This window comes from Somniosus microcephalus, chromosome 13 (assembly GCF_052327205.1).
Source record: "Somniosus microcephalus isolate GS21.2 chromosome 13, FLI_Smic_1.0, whole genome shotgun sequence".
NCBI lineage: Eukaryota > Metazoa > Chordata > Chondrichthyes > Squaliformes > Somniosidae > Somniosus > Somniosus microcephalus.
Window position 1 is genome coordinate 61,354,481 of NC_140999.1, and position 20,094 is coordinate 61,374,574.

The window sequence follows — 20,094 nt, forward strand, 5'->3', positions numbered from 1 at the left end:
GAGAATTTAACTGTGGCGAGTAATTGAGTACAAAGCCAACCAGGGAAAATTGGTTCCACTGAAAAAGGTTTTGTGCTAGAAAAAAACCCACAGCTGATGCAACAAGTGCACAAAGAACAATTTCACAGCACGCCAAGATGGGGGGCCCTCGTCCTCCTTCCCCCCGCCTCCTGCTCCCCCCGCCGCCTCCTCCCGCTCCCGCCGCCCCCCCGTCCTCCCCCCCCTCCTTCCTCCCCCGCCGCCCCCTCCTCCCCTCCACAACGTAGACAACGAACACAAGACATTTTATTATTTTAATGTGATTTTCATGCAACTGTAATTATGTATACTGTCTAAAAATTGCATACATTATCTTAAGTTTTGAACAGGGAATTGAATTTAAACAGAACTTCAAAAACTTTTATTTTGAATATATACAAGCTGGCTTTAGAAACATTTTTTTCCATTTGAAAAATCCCAAAACAAGTCACTGGCTCATGGCTGCAAAAGTCTTATAATAGACCAATATGTGTAACTTATACTGGAAGATCCACTGCTGGTGCAATACTGAGACCCATTACTGATAGATGAACACTTACCATGTGCTCCATGCATATACTGATTTCCCCATCACTGTAAAATGCTCCATAGAAGCCCACAATATAGGGAGAGTTACATTCGTGCAGCACCTGGAGCTCTCTGATGATTTGGTTGCGGATGGCAGGCTTTATTTCTAAGTGAATCAGCTGCAGAAATGGAGAATGAAATCGTGGAATTAGATCCTTTATTGAGGACTATTTGAATCCTTAACTTTTTTTTTAATGGAAATATCTAATCCTGGTATTTTTCAGGCCTTTACAACTCTTACAAAAAACAGATTTCTCGGAATGTCACAATGTGTTCCTTGCTCATTTTCTAGATGGCAAGTACAGGAAACTCTTTGGTATCCGGCACCGACGGGGCCGGTTGATTAAAAATTCCGGATGAGGGAGAGGGTTATCTACCGAGGCTATTTTTAACAAAAATTTAAAAAATCAAGAAATGTGCAGTATACAGTAATTGGGTACTCACCAAAGATGGAGACACACAGAAAAATGGCGGATCGGAAGAGGCTACCGGCAGCGCGGGAGAGTCAGACTCCCGTTAGAGGTGTTTGGACTTCCGACAGCGCCAAGAAGCCGAGTAGTGGCAGTTTGGAGAACTACTCCCACTGACTAACTCAGCCACCGCGGGAGACTCGGAAACATTTCCCGTTATTTTTGGAGTATGAATTTTGCCGGTTAATAGAGAATTCCGGATATTTAGGTGCCGTTTTAACGAGTTTCCTGTAGTGCGTCGGCACAAAATCAAACACAGCTACAATATCACATTCAGGTGGGGTACAGAGTTCTATCTATTGCCTTAAGTTTGGCGCAGCATACAAATTAGCGAGCGAGGATCGAGTCAAACTGCCCAGCTTAAACTACACTCATTGGGGATGCTACACAGGCACAATTTGTGTTTTGCACACATGCAGTGATACTAACTGGGCAAACAGAGCAAGGTTCACTTGAACAATCCATTTAGGTCAAAGTTAACCGGGTGACTTTATCATGCAATGGTTGCCTACAATCTTAACTGGTGCCCATTTTTAGAAAGAACTCATGATTTGATTGCTTGTGATGCTTACTTCTGCCAATTCTTTTTAATATTTCTCTTTAAATTGTTAAATCAGATGACCCTCGACTGAAGAGCTGGTTTAGAGGAGACACTGAAACTCACCGTGTGAGGGAATTAATTAAAACAGTTGAAAACAAAAGGCTTCTTGGGTTGCCAGCAGTGAGGGGTCATGAAACTCCCTCACATCATCAAGCTCAGCATCTCCTCCAAGCCAGTTCCTCCAGTGATACCAGCATCTCCCATTTATCTTAAGAGTAGCAATGGTGAAACATACTTATATTAAATACTTTGAGAACTAAGCTGGGGAACTAATCCTCCATGGAAAAATAAGCTCATTAACCTGTGCCAATTTAAGCACAAATATTTTCTTAACTAATGAAATGATTAAAAAATATATCTGTACTGCCTCAATCATGTCAGCTGATGTTTGCTGATGTTTCAGAATACAGCTTCAGTCAGTGGGTGAAAACCACCTCAGCAATGCATAAAAACCTGTTTATGAATGGCAAGCTTACTTTAAATAAACCAAAATGATTATTTCTTTAATCTCAATCCAAGTCATTGGACTACCATTAGTTTCAGCAAACTACATTGGAGATAAAGGATGTGCACCGGAAAATTTATATTGACTGAAGCTTGAGTATCCAACAGTGCCCATGAAAATCTCACATTTTCTTCCAAAACAAAAAACAAAAATCACTTCCAAAAATGCAGATCCAAGAGTACGAAGATGAAGCTCATTGGAGTATCACAACAGATGTAGGATAAGCACAATAATTTGCATTTATATAGCAACTTTGAAACAAGAAATGGAAACTTCACTTCACAAGATACAAGGAAAATAGCGTTGTGCAAGGGAAGAGATTAGGAGGTTTCTTCAGGAGTAGTCATGTCTGGAGGTCTTTAAAGAGGTGGACAGGTTTAGGGAGGGAGTGCCGAAATGTAGGTCCATGGCAGCTAAAAGCTCGGTCCCCAATGAGAGCAATGCACAGAATGCTGAAGTCAAGAGCGATTGTATATAGGGCTGGTGGAGATTGCAAAGCTAGGTTGGGGCAAGGCCTTGGAAGGATTTATAGGCCGGGACAAGGACTTTAAAACGTAAAAAGTGTTGGAGGCCTCGGAGCCAGTACAGGTCAGTACGAATAGGAGTGATGAGCAAACAGGCTTGTGTGGGACATGATAAGTGCAGCAGAACTTTGGACAAGTTGGCAGCCTGTAGAGAGCGGAGGATGGGAAGTCAACTAAAAGAGCCTTAGAGCAGTTAAGTTTGGAGGTGACAAAGGGCATCAGTGGCAAAGAGGCTGAGGCAAGAGCAGAGGTTGAGCAACACGGCGAACATGGAAGTAAGTGGTCTTGGTGATGGTTGCGATTACAGCTACTCTGGTTCAGCCCGAGAATGTGGCAGGGGAGGTGGATGCAAGGGAACAGAAGTCAATGACTTCTGTCTTCCTGATTTTAAATTGGAGGAAGTTTTGAATCTTCTAAAACTTTATGGAAGTCAGATAGCACAAAGGCAGTCAAAAGGTTGAGAGAAGTCATGGAGAGATGTAGTTGGGTATCGTCAATGTACGTGAAAGCTGATCCTTTGTCTGTGGATTACGTCAGAGGGCAAGGAATAAAATAAGGACAGTAAATAAAGATGTAGGGATGCTCCAGGCAGCCAGTCGTTGAACACAGTTTCTTTGTTGTTGATGATGCTTCAGCTTTGTTCAGAATTATGCAAGCCTGGTTATGCAAGTCTAGAGCTGAATAAATACCAACTAGTGGCGAAGCCACTAAAGGACTCAGATCGTTTGTGTATAATTCCCTTTAACAACATGTTAGCTACAGCCGAGTCTGTATCTTTATTTATACTGTTTACTTGTATAGAGCGTGATTACTTTAACAGCGCGGGTAAATACGATGACGTCACGCTGTACATCACGTGATCTCCCACTGGCGGGAAGAACGTGATGACGTCAACCACGGAACCAGCCAGCAGTCCTCGTGGAGCCTCCGAACTGAATAGACCTACACTCGATGTTCTCCTGCAGTAACTTGTTTAAACCTGTTAGTTTCCATTAAACTTCGTTTTGTTTAAGCACCTGAGTGGACCTCAGTCTTTGGATAGGAACTAGACATTCCTACATTGGTGACCCCGACATGATGCGAACGGTTTTCGCAGAAGACAATCAACATGGAAACGAACACCGTTACCTTGAAGCTACCGCAGTTCTGGGAGCAACAACCAGCCGCGTGGTTCATCCAGGCTGAAGCCAAGTTCGCCATCAGGGACATCGTTGCGGATCAGACCCGTTATTATTACGTGGTCTCCGCCCTCGACAGCGCCACAGCCTCGCGGATCGTCAGCCTACTCGGTAGTCCGCCTACTGATCGCAAGTATGACACCTTAAAGGCGCGATTGCTGCAGGTCTTTGGGCTCATGAAGTCGGAGCGCGCTCGCCGGCTGCTCGCTATGCCCGGCCTCGGGGGCTCCAAGCCGTCCGAGCTCATGAGCCAGATGCTCACGCTCCTCAGGTCAGAGCCGGAATGCTTCCTCTTCAGGGAGCTATTCCTCAGCCTACTCCCGGAGCAAATTCAGGCTACCCTAGCCAGGTCCGAAGTCACAGACTGCACGGAGCTTGCTGCCGAAGCGGACAAGATCTTCGCGGTGACACAACAGCTCTGTGCGGCCACGAGGCGCCCCTCCCCCACAGACGCTGCTCCAGCTCCTCAATCAGCGGGGTTGTGCTTTTACCACGCCCGTTTTGGCGCGAAAGCAAGATGCTGCCACCCTCCCTGCAGTTTTTTGCACAAAAAAACCCATCTACAGACACCCTGGCGAAAGAGGACCGGGTCTAACGAGTGCCCCGTGGCTGCGATGGCCATCGGAGGCTCAGGGAAGCTTCTCTTCATCACCGACTCCCTTTCTGGTCGACGTTTCCTTTGCGACATCGGGGCGCAGTGTAGCATCCTGCCTGCGTCAAATCTCGATATACTAGCTGGGGGCCACGGCCCCGCCCTCGCGGCGGTTAATGGCGCGGCCGTTCGGACCTTCGGAAGGCGGCGGGTCCAGGTGTGCTTCGGCGGCCAGCGTTTCCACTGGGAATTCATCACGGCCAAAGTCACACAGGCCATCCTTGGGGCAGATTTGTTGTGCGCCAACGGCCTCCTGGTTGAGGTCAGGCACCGCCAGTTGATCAATGCGGCCACGTTCCACTCCATCCCATGCCACTGCAGTAACGCCGTGCCGCGCACCGTCTTCTGTGCGTTCCCACCTCCAGACTTCACTCGGCTGCTCGGAGAGTTCCCAGATCGGACCAGGCCCACTTTCTCCTCCTCAGCTACTAAACATGGTGTGGAACATCACATCACCACCACCGGCCCCCCGGTTTACGCACGGGCCCGGCGACTCGAACCTGGCAAGCTCGCGGCTGCGAAACGGAGTTCGACACGATGGAGCGGCTAGGGATTATTCGCCGATCGAATAGTCCCTGGTCTTCGCCTCTCCACATTGCTCCGAAACCCGGCGGCGGATGGTGGCCATGCGGCGACTACCGACGCCTGAATGATGCCACTACTCCTGATCGGTACCCGATCCCGCATATCCAAGATTTCTCGGCCCATTTGGTGGGAAATACCTTTTTTCCCCCGAAAGTCGACCTCGTCCGCGGTTACCACCAGGTCCCCATGTCCCGAAAACTGCAGTCATCACTCCATTCGGCCTGTTCGAGTTTCTGCAGATGCCGTTTGGTTTAAAGAACGCTGCACAGGCTTTCCAGCGCTTAATGGATTCCGTGCTTCGGGACCTAAAGTTCCTCTTCGTCTACCTCGATGACATCTTTATCGCCAGCCCTAGCAAAGAGGAGCACTTCTGCCATTTGCGTACCCTCTTCACACGCCTCAGTCAACACGGTTTGATTATCAACCCGGCCAAGTTCCAGTTCGGCCTGCAGCGGATTGATTTCTTGGGCCACCGCATTACATCAGACGGCGCAATTCCCTTGCAGACGAAGGTCGAGGCGGTTACATCTTTCCTGCGCCCGCAGACCGTCAAGGCCCTACAGGAGTTCCTTGGGATGGTAAATTTTTATCATTGGTTCGTCCCTAAGGCGGCTCTGCTTATGCAGCCCTTGTACGAGGCCCTCAAGGCCAAGTCCGGTAAGGATCCAATCAGCTGGACGGCCGAGATGGACCGGGCGTTCGTCGACACCAAAGGCGCCTTGGCCAACACAACCATGCTGGTGCACCCGCTTCCAGGTGCCACCATTGCCCTTACCACCGACGCGTCGGACTACGCAATCGGCGCAGTGCAGGAACAGTGGGTGAATGGGACGTGGCAATCGCTTGCGTTTTTCAGCTGTCAACTACGGCGAAACGAAAAAAAGTACAGCACTTTCGACCGGGAGTTGCTGGCCCTTTTTCTAGCCATCCGCCATTTCCGGTTCTTACTAGAGGGACGTCCGTTCACGGCTTACGTGGACCACAAGCCACTAACGTACGCTATGGCCAAGACCGCCGAACCGTGGTCAGCTCGGCAACGTCACTTGACGTTCATTTCAGAATTCACCACGGACATTCAGCGTGTGTCCGGCAAAGACAACCTGGTGGCGGATTGTCTCTCCCGCGCGACTGTGCACGCAGTCCAACTCGGAATCGACTATGCCCTCATGGCTGCAGATCAAGCCTCGGACCTGGAGGTCCAAGCATACAGGACCAGCCCCTCTAGCTTCCAAGCGGCCGACGTCAAATTCCATGCCGCAGGCACCACGCTACTTTGCGACGTCTCCATGGGAGTTCCCCGCCCTATAGTTCCAGTCTCCTGGCGCCGAAAAGTGTTCGACGCCATACACGGTTTGTCACACCCTGGCATGAGGGCCTCGCAAAGGCTGATGTCGTCAAAATTCGTCTGGAGGGGTATGCACCTGGATGTCCGCGACTGGGCCAACACCTGCGTGGTCTGCCAAAAGGCCAAGGTACAGTGTCATGTAAAAGCTCCAATGGCCATCTTCGCTGTTCTGGAGTGTCGATTCGACCACGTGAATGTGGACCTCGTGGGGCCGCTTCCACCTTCGCAAGGTTTTACACACATCTTCACAATGACAGACTGCACCACTAGATGGCCAGAGGCAGTTCCTTTGGTTTCCACCACTTCGGCAGACGTGGCCAGAGCTTTCATCTCTTGGGTTGCTCGTTTCGGCGGACATCTCTTCCGATCGTGGACCGCAGTTTTCTTCTGAGCTCTGAAACGCTGTGGCTCAGGGGCTCGGCACCAAACTACATCGCACCACCGCCTATCATCCACAGGCGAACGGCCTGTGCGAGCGATTCCACAGGTCGCTCAAAGCCGCTCTGCGGGCCAGTCTTCAAGGTGCGGGATGGGTGGACAGACTGCCCTGGGTCCTTTTGGGTCTTCGTACGGTGCCCAAAAAAGATTTACAATCCTCCTCGGCGGAACTCGTATATGGCCAACCACTACGAGTACCAGGGTATTTCCTCCAGTCTCCAATAGAGCCATGGGCCGCATCCCAGCAACTCGTCAGCCACCAGGAAGCGGCCAGATGTTTCGCTCCAGTGCCTACGTCGCATCACAGCAGGGAGAAAAGAATACTGATTTTGAGGAAGGAACACAAAGATATAATGGTGATTGGCAAAAGAACCAGAGGCAACATAAGGAAAAACTTTTTACACAACGAGTGGTTAGGATTTGGAATGCACTGCTTTCAAAAGAAAATTGGACAAATACTACCAAGGAGAAAAATTGTAAGGATTTGGGGAAGAGAGTCAGGGAGTGGGACTAACTGGATTACTCGTCGAAAGAGCCAGCGCAGGCTCGATGGGCCATATGGTCTCCTTCTGTGCTGCACTATTCTATGATTCTATAACAAGATAAAGAACTCAGCTGGAAATGGCAAATGGGGTCAAGCTCACCCTCATAAGCACGGTGTTTTAATAGAAGGAAAACTACAGCAATTCTCTGCTTTCTACTGTTCTTTAGCATTGGATGAAAATGACAACAATGTAATGATGTTGCACACTATCCTTAAACTATTGCGAAGATTGTAATTTATGACTTAATTAATTTTATAGAGAAATGTGCTTTATGTTTGCACTTACTGTACTGTAATGGTTTGAACTGAAACCTAGCTGATTTAATCCTTCTTTCCCCACCCACTTCCCGAGAGTGCTGCTTGTGAAACAATGGGCACAAGAGGACACTTCTTGAGAGTTCCTGGTCATGGAAATGTATCCACTGATTCATTCATAGTCAAATAGACTCCAAGAAGTCAATATATCTGGCTTATTATATTTAAAAAAAATAGTAACCTTATTTTGTCCATAAAATACACAAGACAATTAATTTTCTGCTACTCTGGGATTTTCATATTCACTTAAAGGCTGATTTTTTTTTTTTAATGACACTTCACACACAGCTTCTGCTAATCTATGGGACAGTGTTCTTGGACTCCTGATTTCTAGTTACTCGAGGTTAACAAGGACTTCACATGAAAAGCCCACTGACGTGTAATTGCACATCTGAAGAATCTATTAAATTTCCGTAATTTGGAACTCAAAACTTTGTCAAAAGATTTGAGCAGCTGCAGCAGCAACTCCTAAATACTGGGAGATTGCCACAATTAATCCAGGGATCATCAGTCACCAAATTCTGTTGACATAAGTTTACCTTTCTTGCCATAATAAGTCCCGATGGCTTGTGACGTACTTTGGTGACGACACCGCCGTTGCCGGCACCCAGCTCACATATCTTATCAAAGTCATCATCTTTCAGTTCACCAACTTTGGCCTTCTGTGTAAGAAAGGCTTCAAGTCTCTTTTTCTGCTGCTCGTCGAGCTCGAGCTCCTCCAACTTCTTCTGCAGGGCTTCTAGGTTAGCTCTGGAAACCAAAACAATATTTTTCAAAGATCTTAAACTGAAACAAGGATCCTGTAAAGTAAAAATAGCTGACTTGAGTTTCACACCCCACCCTCTTGCTGAATTTTGCCCCTTATCCTACCTGCTCTCTCCTGAAGTGAGTCGCGATGTGGTGTGGGTACAGTAGCCCTGCAGTACCGTGCTTAACTTCATGACTTGGCTTGGGCAATGATTGCTGGACACCTGTTTTTGCTGGTCAATAGTTTGTTCACTAAAGGGGGAAAAGGATTCACACCGACCTGTCTCAGCTTCGCTCCACCTATACTTTCAAGATGGCGATCAGGAGCTGGACCTGTTGCTTCCAGCTCCCTGCCCACCTAGTCATGTACACATGTTGTAGCAGTAAGACACACTCAATTTACTTCAATATTTAATGATTCAGGAATTTGAATTTCACTACATTTACTGACTATCTAGTTTATGAAACCGATCTTCAAAATTCAAATATGCCAAAAATCCATCATGCCCAAAATATAATTTTCTTCCATTTTTCATCCATGCACTACCAACCCTCGCCCTGCCCCCTGCCCCCCAAAGGTTCATCCTGTTCAGACTGCTTTTAAAACCGTAAAGCACGATACAGCGTTATCTCACCACTGCACTCAGTGATGAGACACAGGAAATAGCTATCTCTCTAAAGACAGACAAGTTAAGCATAACTATTTTTGTCTGGAAACTTGCTTGCAAGAGGAAAATGAATTTTTGCTTACTTTTACTTTATAGAAGATTCAAAATGTGCAATATTAGTTTTTGAAATTACACGCTTTCTTTTCAACAAAGAATATGGTTTAATTATTTCCAATTGCAAGGATTAGTTTGAGCTCAGCTTTTGACGTATCTCAACCACAGCTTTGCAAGGCAACTCCAAAAGTACACTGTGAACTCGGTAAGAACATTAAACCTGTGCCTCATTGAATAAACAGGGAAGAAAGCAATTCAGGTTGCACACCCGTTTTGTCTGGTCAATAGTTTGTGCAGTCATTTGAAACATACTTGTATCAGGCACTGGCTTTTCAATTGATCTGCTGTATTCTCAACAGCGATTTTTGAAGCTCGTGTTCATTTACTGGTACAGAGTTGAGGGCACAAGCAAAGGGAATGCTTTTCGACCAAGAAGCTTTGCAAGAACGGCCGCTACTACATTTGCTTCATTTTTTTAAATAGTAATGTAATCAGTAGTTATATAGCAAATAATTAATAAGCCTAGGGAGTGCACATCTGTGGTAAAAATTAAAAAAAACAAACCACAATATCTCCCACCTACATTTAACAGACTCATCATCATGTTATGGTTAATGGGTGTAAAGTAACGAGAGATGAAATGTAAAAAAAAAATCAGTCAAACCACGAGTGAAAGGTAAAAATGCTGATGAAAATGCAATTCAAGATCTATGTACTGGATTCTGGGGAGAACTTAAAAACAAGAGTCAATTATAATAAAAGTTATGGTGGGAAAAATGCAGATTACCAGACATAGGAACACATGACAAGAATCTATTCTGAAATGTAATATTTGAAGGCTGATTTAAAAAAATTGAAAATGTATCCACTGTAGAAACTCCATCGCTCGTTTACTGAGTGTATACAAAAGAAACGCTTGGGTTATAGTAGATTAGAACGTAGTCCTTTCACCTTTTGCATCCACTTCAAATGCAGCCCACACTGATGAGATGAAAGTTCCCTCACTCTGCTGGTTGTAAGGGGGGGGGGGGGGGGGGTGGGTGGAAAGGGGGCGTCTACATTTGAGCAAACATAACCCAGCTCTGAGCGTGCAGTGAACAATAGATCAAATGTAGCAGAAATACGACACCAATCAGCAATTGTATCCCGAGGCCAAAATGAGGCTGCTGTGGACATTGGGCAAATTCACTGGTGTATTCGGAGTGCTTTTTGTTTTGATTTAAGGCCAATTCCTCCCACCTCTCCTGGAGGTACAGTTCCACATATGGTGGTCGCCTTCCTGGACTTCACCCAAGTGATCTTGGTCGTGTAGAAACCTAGAAAGTGAGCAACGATGGGCTATTCAACTATGCGGGGCATCGCAGCAGAGCCCCACACCCTCATCCGACATCTGCACCTGCACTTTGGTTAGGAATTGGGAACCCTAACTAGCATTGGTCCGAAAGCTGTTGGGTTATAGGATTTAAACATCAGTGTCTAAATTTGCAGCTCTGGCTGAGATTGGCTAACTTAGCACAGACCAGCAAATGAACCTCGAACCGTCTCGTCTCCAGGGCTTAGGGACAGACTGGATGGTTTTATTGTGCACTAGGTCTTCGGGACAGCATCGGGTGTTCTAATGCAAGGATTAAGGAATATTTTGCTGGGGAGCTTTTCAAAAACATGATCAAAAATACAGCTTCAAAGTAAATAGTGTGGCAATTGGCAGCCAGAACTTTTGCCACACCACATGGTCAATTTCATATCACTCTACACACTGGGACAAACTCTGCTGGATTTCATGAAGCTGTACGTGGGATAGGAGAAAATCAACTGGAAAAATACAAGTACTTAAGACGCTTAGTGTTGTATCCGTGTGTTAATGGAGACACGGAATGCAGGAGTTGGTTTAACAGGTGTTTACTGAACCAAGTCTGGAGGTGAACTAAAAGATACAAGACGCTATACAGGCTTATATACCCGAGTGGTCACTACCGGTATTACAGTACACAGGGGCTCTTAAAGGTACATACACTACAATTCCTCCCCTTTTAGATAATTAGTACATAACATTTTAAGTAATCATTAATTAACATGTTTACAAGAACAATAATCTAGGCATTTGCTGCAGTTAATCAATTATAAGTCAGTCTCTCTGGAGGCTTCCTGACTCAGTCCGGATAACGCCTCGGTGGTGTAGTAGTTTTCGGTGGTGTAGTAGGTTCTTTTGGCAAGGTCGATTCGGCTTGAATGCCAGTGTCGGGTTCATCTGGTTCCAGTATCACCGGATCGGAGGTAGATACTATGGGTATCTCTGCTTCATCATTAGGCGTATAGAGTTGTGGTGTAGGTTGTCCCTTTTCGGATGACACTATGATCTGGTCAGCATGGCACCTTATTATGCTTTCTCCAATGTCCACGGTATACATCAGCGGTCCTAGTCGTGTGCAAATAGTTCCAGGCTGCCATTTCTCAGTACGGTAGTCCCGGGCCAAAACTTGTTGACCTATCTGTTGAAATTGCCGGTTCTCTACGTCCCTTCTGATGTTTGGCTTGATCAAATCCAGCCGGCATCTTAGTCTTCCATTGAAAATCATCATGGCGGGAGTTTGGTTTGTAACCACGTGTTGCATTCCTGTACGCAAACAAGAAGTTATCTACCTTATGTTGTAGATTTATGTCTTCATTACCCATGGCCTTTATGGCCTTCTTGAAGGTCTGGACAAACCTTTCAGCTAATCCATTGGTGGCGGGATGGTATGGGGCGGACGTGTAGTGCTTAACCCCATTGTTTTTTAAGAACTTCCTGAATTCTTCGGACACAAATTGCGGTCCATTATCAGAACAGATCTGTTCAGGCAGCCGATTCCTGGCAAATATGGTCCTTAATACTGTGATGGTTTTTTCCGTGGTGGTGGAGGACATCTTTATTACCTCCGACCACTTGGAGTGTGCATCCACCGCGATTAAGAACATTGAGTCCATAAATGGACCAGCAAAGTCGATATGTACCCTTTGCCATGGAGATGAGGGCCACTCCCATGGATGTAGAGGGGCTTGTGGTGGTGCGTTTTGGACCTTCTGGCATCCTGTACAGCTCTTGGTCATCTCTTCGATGTCTCCATCGATACCTGGCCACCACACAAACGCTCTGACTAGGTTCTTCATTTTCACTCCACCCAGATGCCCCTCGTGAAGCTCCTTTAGCACTTTATCCTGAAGTTTGGGTGGAATCACCACTCTGGATCCACACATCAAGGTTCCTCGGCACACTGACAGCTGTTCTCTTCTTTGCGAGAATGTTGGCAACAGTGGTTCGCCATGTGCTGGCCATCCCTTCACCGTTAAATCGTAGACTCGAGAGAGAGTCGGGTCATTTCTCGTTTCCTTTTCAATGGTAGAATTTGTTACTGGCAGACATTCCACTATGGTTGAGTGGAACATCTCCACTGGGTCCACTGTAGGTGCCTCTTCTACCGTTGGCAACGGTAGGCGTGATAAACCGTCAGCATTCCCATGCGGTTTTGATCCTTTGTATTCTATGTCATATTGGTGTGCCCCTAGGAAAAGGGACTACCTCTGTAGCCTTTGCGCTGTCATAATGGGAACGCCCTTTTTAGGGTTGAATATGGAGACGAGGGGTTGATGGTCAGTCAACAAGGTAAATTTTTGTCCATGTAGGTAATGGTTGAATTTCTTCACTCTCCACACCAGGCTGAGTGCTTCCCTGTCGATCTGGGCATAGTTACACTCAGCTGAGTTCAATGAGCGCGACGCAAAAGCTATCGGCCGCTCTGAGCCATCAGGGAATCTATGCGATAATACCGCTCCTACGCCGTAAGGGGATGCATCGCACGCCAGTCTGATTGGCAGTGATGGGTTGTAATGAGCCAACACTTCCTTGGACGTGATCAAGCCTTTGCATTTATGGAAGGCACGTTTATAGTCTTCGCTCCATTTCCAAATTACTCCCGTTTGTAGCAGTGCGTTAAGAGGGTGCAGAACAGTTGACAAGTTTGGTAAAAATTTATGATAGTAATTTATCAATCCTAGGAACGACCTTAATTGTGAGACATTTTCAGGTGCTGGGGCTTTTATGACCGCTTCAATTTTTTCAGGTGACTTATGCAACCCTTCTTCGTTAATTATATGGCCACAATATGATACTTATTTCTGGAAAAATTTGCACTTTGGGCGATTTGCTCCTAGGCCCCGTTCTCTCAGCCTAGTGAGCACCTGCTGCAAATTGGCAAGGTGCTCGTTGTCGTTTTCTCCTGTTACAAGGATGTCGTCTAGGTAGCATTGAGTCCCCGGAATCCCTTGCAGGACTTGCTCCATAGCTCTTTGCCAGATAGCTGGAGCTGATGCTACTCCGAAAACCAGTCGATTGTACTGGTACAGGCCTTTGTGTGTGTTTATCGTGAGATACTTTTGAGAGGCCTCCTCAACCTCCATCTGTAGATATGCCTGTGCCAAGTCAATTTTGGTGAAACGTTTCCCTCCGGATAGTGAGGCGAAAATATCTTCTATCCTCGGAAGAGGATACTGTATTGTGTGAAGGACCGGGTTTACAGTCACCGTGAAGTCCCCACAGATGCGAATTTTTCTCTGTTCTTCAGATTTATCATTATTCAATGTTTTCTTCATGACCGGGACGATGGGTGTTGCCCACTCGCTCCAATCTACCTTGGATAACACGCCTGCTTTTTCCAAATTCTCCGTCTCCGCCTCGACTGCTGGACGAATTGTGTATGGCACCGGCCTTGCCTTAAAAAACTTGGGAATTGCCGCATCTTCCATTTTTATTGAGGCGGTGACGCCTTTCAAGGTTCCTAGTTCCTGTTGAAGCACTTCTTTGGCGTGAGCCAAGATGTCTTTTAATCGTTCAGGTATGACGTCATCATCATTTTTTTTCTTACTGGTCACCGTCAGTGCCTGAATGGAGTGCCAGTCTAAACGTATCTTCCTGATCCATTCACGTCCTAACAACGGTGGACCACCATCTTGCAGAACGTATAAATACAACTTCTGTATTTCCTTGCCGTTGTATACAACAGGCACCCTTATTTTCCCTCTGGGGTATACTTTCTGCCCCGTATATGTCTTCAAGATAATGGATGTGTTTTTCAAAGGTATATGCGGAAATAGCCGCTCGTAATCCCGTCGACTTACGACGGTCAGAGCTGATCCTGTATCCAGCTCCATTTTAACTGGGGACCCCGCTAGCGTGAGGGTAACCCAAATGGTCTGGTAATCTTCTTTGGCAATTACATTATGTAATTTGAGCCAGCTTAGTCTCTTGTTTCCGGAGTCGCTATCGCTCTTCTGGTCTTCGGAGCTACTGTCCGTCATCATTTGTACCTTTCTGTACTTTTCCTTATTGATTTTTTTTCTGTCAGTGGATTTTTTGTTTCCAGATCGGCATACACGTGCAATGTGTCCCATCTTTCCGCATTGCCTGCATGCTTTGTCCTTGAACCAGCAGTCCCTCTGGTCATGGGTGGATCTGCCGCAGCGATAACATCTCTCGAAACCCCGTATCATTTCATGGGTGCCGAAGTCCTGTGGCTTTTGCTGTATCTCTGCAGCTCCTCTTGCTGCTGCTTCATATGATACAGCCACACTGAAAGCCTTGTCCAGTGTCAAATCTTTCTCAGAAAGTAGCCTTTTCTGTGTTCCTTCACTTAGGAGATCGCAGACGAATTTGTCTCGTAGAGAATCTGCCAGTCCTGCCCCGAATTGGCAGTGCTTTGACAGCTTTCTTAATTCGGTGAGGTAATCAGCGTTACTTTCATTCTTGTGCTGATTCCTCCTGAAGAATTTGAATCGTTCCGCTATCAGCAGCGGTGTTGGATTTAAGTGCTCCTGTAGGGTATCAACAATCTCCTTAAAATTCTTGTCCATCGGTTTGGCTGCAGTGATTAAGTTTCGTAACAGCCCGTATGTTCTTGTGCCCATCAGATTTAGAAGTACCGATGCCTTATCATCCTCTACTTCATTCGCTGTGCAATATACCTCCACTCTTTCCACATGTGGTCCAATCCTCTATATTACTATCGAAAGCAGTAATATTGCCAGTCTTAGGCATCCTGAAAATCAAAAATGGCGCTTTCCTTTCTTCCCTGCCGAGAAAAAATGGCGTCTCCCGCGCTTTCCCGCCGCTGACAACGCTGTTCTCCGCGGTTTTTATTTACACAGATATTTTTAATAGTTGGAGACTCGTTCCCGCCGGACTCTCTGGGACTTTTCCCTCCCTCTGCTTGGTCCGAACGCCGACCTGCTTTGCAGCACCGGCCGTCTCCCGAGTGCTCCACCCTCCGTCTCTGTTTGCCTCCGCCTTCCGACTCGCTGCTCGGCCCCGCTGCAGAGCCACCCGATCGAGCCCCAGCCTGCCGCCCAGGAAGGATTAGTGCAGTACCTGCCACCAGCCCGGCTAGCTGGTGAAACCAGAGTTTTTTTTTTTCTCCACCTTCGTCTGAGGAATCGATCTCCTTGAGGTGCTGCCGAATTGCAGGTAAGTCCGTTTCCAATTCGTCGCCACTGTTGTATCCGTGTGTTAATGGAGACACGGAATGCAGGAGTTGGTTTAACAGGTGTTTACTGAACAAAGTCTGGAGGTGAACTAAAAGATACAAGACGCTATACAGGCTTATATACCCGAGTGGTCACTACTGGTATTACAGTACACAGGGGCTCTTAAAAAGGTACATACACTACACTTAGGCCTCGATTTTCATTGGGCCGTGAGGCGGGCGGGGGGTTAAAATTGCAAAACCTGGGGGTCGGGACCCCCCCCGCCTGGTTCCCACCTCCACGCCATTTTAACCTAGGTGTGTCTGATTGACCCGAATCAGTCCCACCTGCTACAGGCGGGACTGGTCTTTAGGGCCCTTAAACAGCACTAATTGGCCTTTATAATCCCATTTTAACAGGCGCTTGCCTGTTTAAGCCTTTTCCCACGTAAAACGTGCCTGGTGGGGATGACGCCTGTGAAACCTGGCGTGAGCACTATTGGCTTGCTGACTATCCGTTGCAGGTCAACCATTAAAGAGATTTGATCAGTCATCATTTGCAGGTGGCAGGACTTTGTTGTCTCAGGTCTGGGGCAACCTTTACCAGGCTTAACCACACCTGTGGAAGGTTGGAGCCTCACACACATCTCCAGTGTGACCTCCTGGGAAACCCCGCTCGCCACCTTCACTCAGCGCTTCCTCAACGGAGGCATATACCAGAAGCATGGGAGCCATTTATTTCCTTCCCTTCTGGGCATTAGATGAGGAAGAAGACCAGCAGAACCAGCACCAATACCAGCAGGAGCACCAGGCTGCTGCTCACCCACCTGAAGCTGCACAGGCCAGAAGGGGCCAGCGCTTGGAAGTGGCTTGAGAGCACCTTGCTGCACATCAGGGGGCCATGGGGACCCGTATCTGCACTGGCAGTCCTACTCAAAAGGACTTCCATGAAGGTGTGGTTTCTCTGTTCAATAGATGCCCATCGCTCAAGAGATGTCATTCTATTATGAACACTCACCATGTTTTCCATACCCTGGCGACTTATCTCCTCCATGGAGGCTGCCATCCTTTCCATGGTGATGCGGTCAGGAGCCAATGACTCCACAAAGGCTCTGCTCATGGTCAATGTGGACTCCTCCATTCGCTCCACACTCACATCGACCCTGGAGACAAACCCTGCCAGAGACTCCTGCATCTGTTCCTGGAGTTCCAGCCCCGCTGATCTTATGGATGGACCCAGAGGCAGAGGGTCGACATGCAGCTGAGCCGAGCTGGCAGGGTCCTGTGCCCTCCGACTAGGACTCTCCACAATCTGCTGATGCTCACTTGTGAGCTGTGATACACCAGGTGACAACACTACTCTATGTCCCGAAGGTCCCACCGAGGTGCGAGTGTCTGCGCTGGTGCTGGGTGCGCTGAATTCTGATGACGCTGCGCCCGCAGATTCCTCTGAGGAGTCTGGAAGCTCAGGCTCTTCCTCCTGGACAGTGGGGACGGGGACTCTCGATGGTCCTGTGGGAGAGTGAAGGAAAGAGTTGGAGATGTGAGGTCAAGGTTACATGCACATTGCAGATGATCGTAAGTCCATCTGTTAGAGCTTCAGAATCATTATCAGCGACTCATGCAATGTCAATGAGATGGAAAACTATTCTGTCACCAGCTTGCTGTGATGCACCCGTCTGCACGCCTCATCCTCCAGTCCTATGATCTCCAGGATCGCCTCCTCCCAGGGGGTGAGGTGGGTTACTGATGGTGGCCCTCCTCCTGTCCTCGCTTGTTCTCTTTTATTGTGAGCTCTCTTCCTGCACTGCAACCACGTTCTTCGTGTAAGCCCCAAGGAGTTGACTTGACCTGCCACCTGTAGCCACACAGCCTTGGTCTGACTGGGAGGCCTCTTCCTCCCTGAAGGGAACAGGGCCTCCTTGTGGGCCCTAGCACCATCCAGTAATGCCTGGAGTGAAGCCTCATCAAATTTGGGGGCAGATGTGGCCCTCCCGCTGGCCGTTGCTCCTGCAGGCTCCTGTGCCATCTTAATGGTGAAGTTTGGGAGCCTGCAGAGGAAGCAAGGCTTGCTGTGGACCTTAGAAGCAGCAGCAACGATGACGTCATATTCTGCGACTTTCTGACTGGAAATACTCAATTGCCAAGGCTTCCCACACGCTGGAAATCAATTGGCCAATTGAGTTAAAATTGCATCAATCTCACAGACCCATTTACAATCGTGTCGGAATCACTAAATTCGGGGAACCCGTCAATTCCTCGCACCTGAACTAAAATCGACCCCTTAGTTTATTTTAGTGATAGCTACTTCATGCGGAAAAGTGAGGATGGATTTGCATGCCAAGGGTCTTCATAATGTATTCTGTTTATACTACAAATAACTAACTAATTAGGCAAAGAATTAGGTTAGGAGTTAAAAAGAAAGGTGGGTTTAATGATGAATTTGGTTCCAGTGCAGTCACAGGCAGCATTGATTCAGCTCCTCTTGTTGGATAGCTTTCTGTGCATCTGCGTTTGTAACTGTGAATACAAAGGGACTCTGTGTGAGCAGATGGAGTGGCCCGTGATACCTCTGCAGCCAAAGTCATAAACAAACAACCTAGATCCTGTTCAACCACCGAGCAGGGTCTTCTTAAAGAAAATGTGAAGGGAAGGAGAGCTGTTAGGCGATAGCAGTGTCTTTAAAGTGGTACTTGAAATCTCTTCAGAGTAATCGAGAGCTGCTGCAAAGGTAGACTGCAATGCAGCATGCCGGGAGGCCAAGAGGGTCATTTCAGAGAAGGACTGGGATTCATCCACAAGGGTGCACAATTACACAAAAATGAATCTAAATCATTTTTCGTTGGCTAAATCCATCATCAATCGCGCTCAAAATGGGCCCTATGGGCTCTCACCGAGTAACAAGTCTGGCGACTTTGACAAACTCAAAGGCATCCTCAGGTCTGAAGAGAGCATTCTACCAAATTAGCATCTGAACAATAGATGTTTGCAATCACCTCCTGCATGGTGATTGGCAAAGGTGGTGGAGAGTGCTGTGTAGATAAAGAGGCCTTAATGGAAAGGCTTGTTGGGAGGAAGTGGAATCCATGCTGCCTTGCCTACCTACCGTACGGGCAATAGCCATAGACGGCACCCATACTAAAGTCCTGAAAACTGCTCGAGGCTCAGTGGGGAGGGGAGAAGACGACAGGAGGGAACAGTAATGGAATTGGAGATCAATGCCAAGAACTACCAAATATTGGAGCTGCCCTTCTGAGGCTGGGGAACAGGATTCTGTTTGAGGCACATGCATCCTTGGTAGAGTGCAGTTATTTCCATCCGCAAGAGCAGGATCTGAATACGACAGCAAACTATCAAAGAATCAGATATTAGAGGCTGTACAGTGGTTCCTTGTGTCATTGTTTCACATATATTAGACATTTTGGGAGTAATCAGAAAGAAACAAACTTGAATTTAGTCCAGAAATGTGTCAGGCAGGTTGCGGCTTTGTACAAGAATGGTCAGTCGAGAAATACTTGCACTGCCTTCATACATTCTCAAGTCTCTGACCTTGCTCCCTCATGAAGCAGCAACAAGCTATGGGAATATATGGCCAAATGTTGGATTTTATTCAGGATGTGTACTCCTGTTCTAAGATCCACACAATGGTACATTGGAGAGTCACTGAATCGGTCAAAGACATTGAGGCATGGTTGTTCAGTCACTCATCCTATCTACAAAAGCAAAATACTGCGGACACTGGAAATCGGAAATAAAAACAGAAAATGCTGGAAATACTCAGCAGGTCAAGCAGCATCTGTAGAGAGAGAAACAGAGTTAACGTTTCAGGTCGATGACCCTTCGTCAGACTACAGAAATTAGAGTGAACTTTCCAGTACACTGACTGTGCATAGAGAATAGAGCAGCTCACCACCTGCCATTTCCTTTCTATTTGCCTACAAATGTATTCAAGTTGGAAAAATGAAATTCAATTTTACAGCTTCTATTTACCTAAAACACATGGAAGTGATCCAATGCCTCCCTCCTTTCCTCCCACAGCCTCTGCACTGAGCAACTCCTCACCTTGGTGATTTCAATCTGCATCTCAACTCACTTTGCCTTCTCATAGGATTTCACTACTCTCCTATCCTCCATATAAACTCTCCTATCCATAATCATGGCCACCCTCTTGACCTTGCCATACTGCATTTACTCCCATGGTCTCAATCAGACAAAGCCATTACCGACCACCTCCTTGCATCCCTCACCACGTGCATCCTCTAAATCCCTTCCAATCCCACATCCTTCTGTGTTCTTCCTGGCAAAAACTCTCCCTCAAGTCACTTATAATTGCACGCTCAACTGCAAAATGCCTAGTCTTTGGCCTTCCAT

General features: G+C 47.1%; 1 protein-coding gene across 4 annotated transcripts in view; it reads right to left on the reverse strand.

The window, feature by feature from the left end:
• Positions 1 to 20,094, reverse strand: part of LOC147108364 (dual specificity mitogen-activated protein kinase kinase 2) — a 77,126-nt gene that overhangs the window by 41,961 nt on the left and 15,071 nt on the right. Inside the window, exons 2-3 of one of the 4 annotated variants that reach the window (XM_086004962.1) lie at positions 8,342 to 8,513; positions 579 to 725 (exon numbers count right to left, since the gene is read on the reverse strand). The exons of 1 other annotated variant lie outside the window; for it this stretch is intronic. In XM_086004962.1, the coding sequence (XP_085861088.1) occupies positions 579 to 725; positions 8,342 to 8,513 (319 nt within the window). Of the gene's footprint in view, positions 1 to 578; positions 726 to 8,302; positions 8,514 to 20,094 lie in introns of all 4 variants that reach the window. 2 more of the 4 variants (XM_086004961.1, XM_086004963.1) reach the window with 2 other exon arrangements.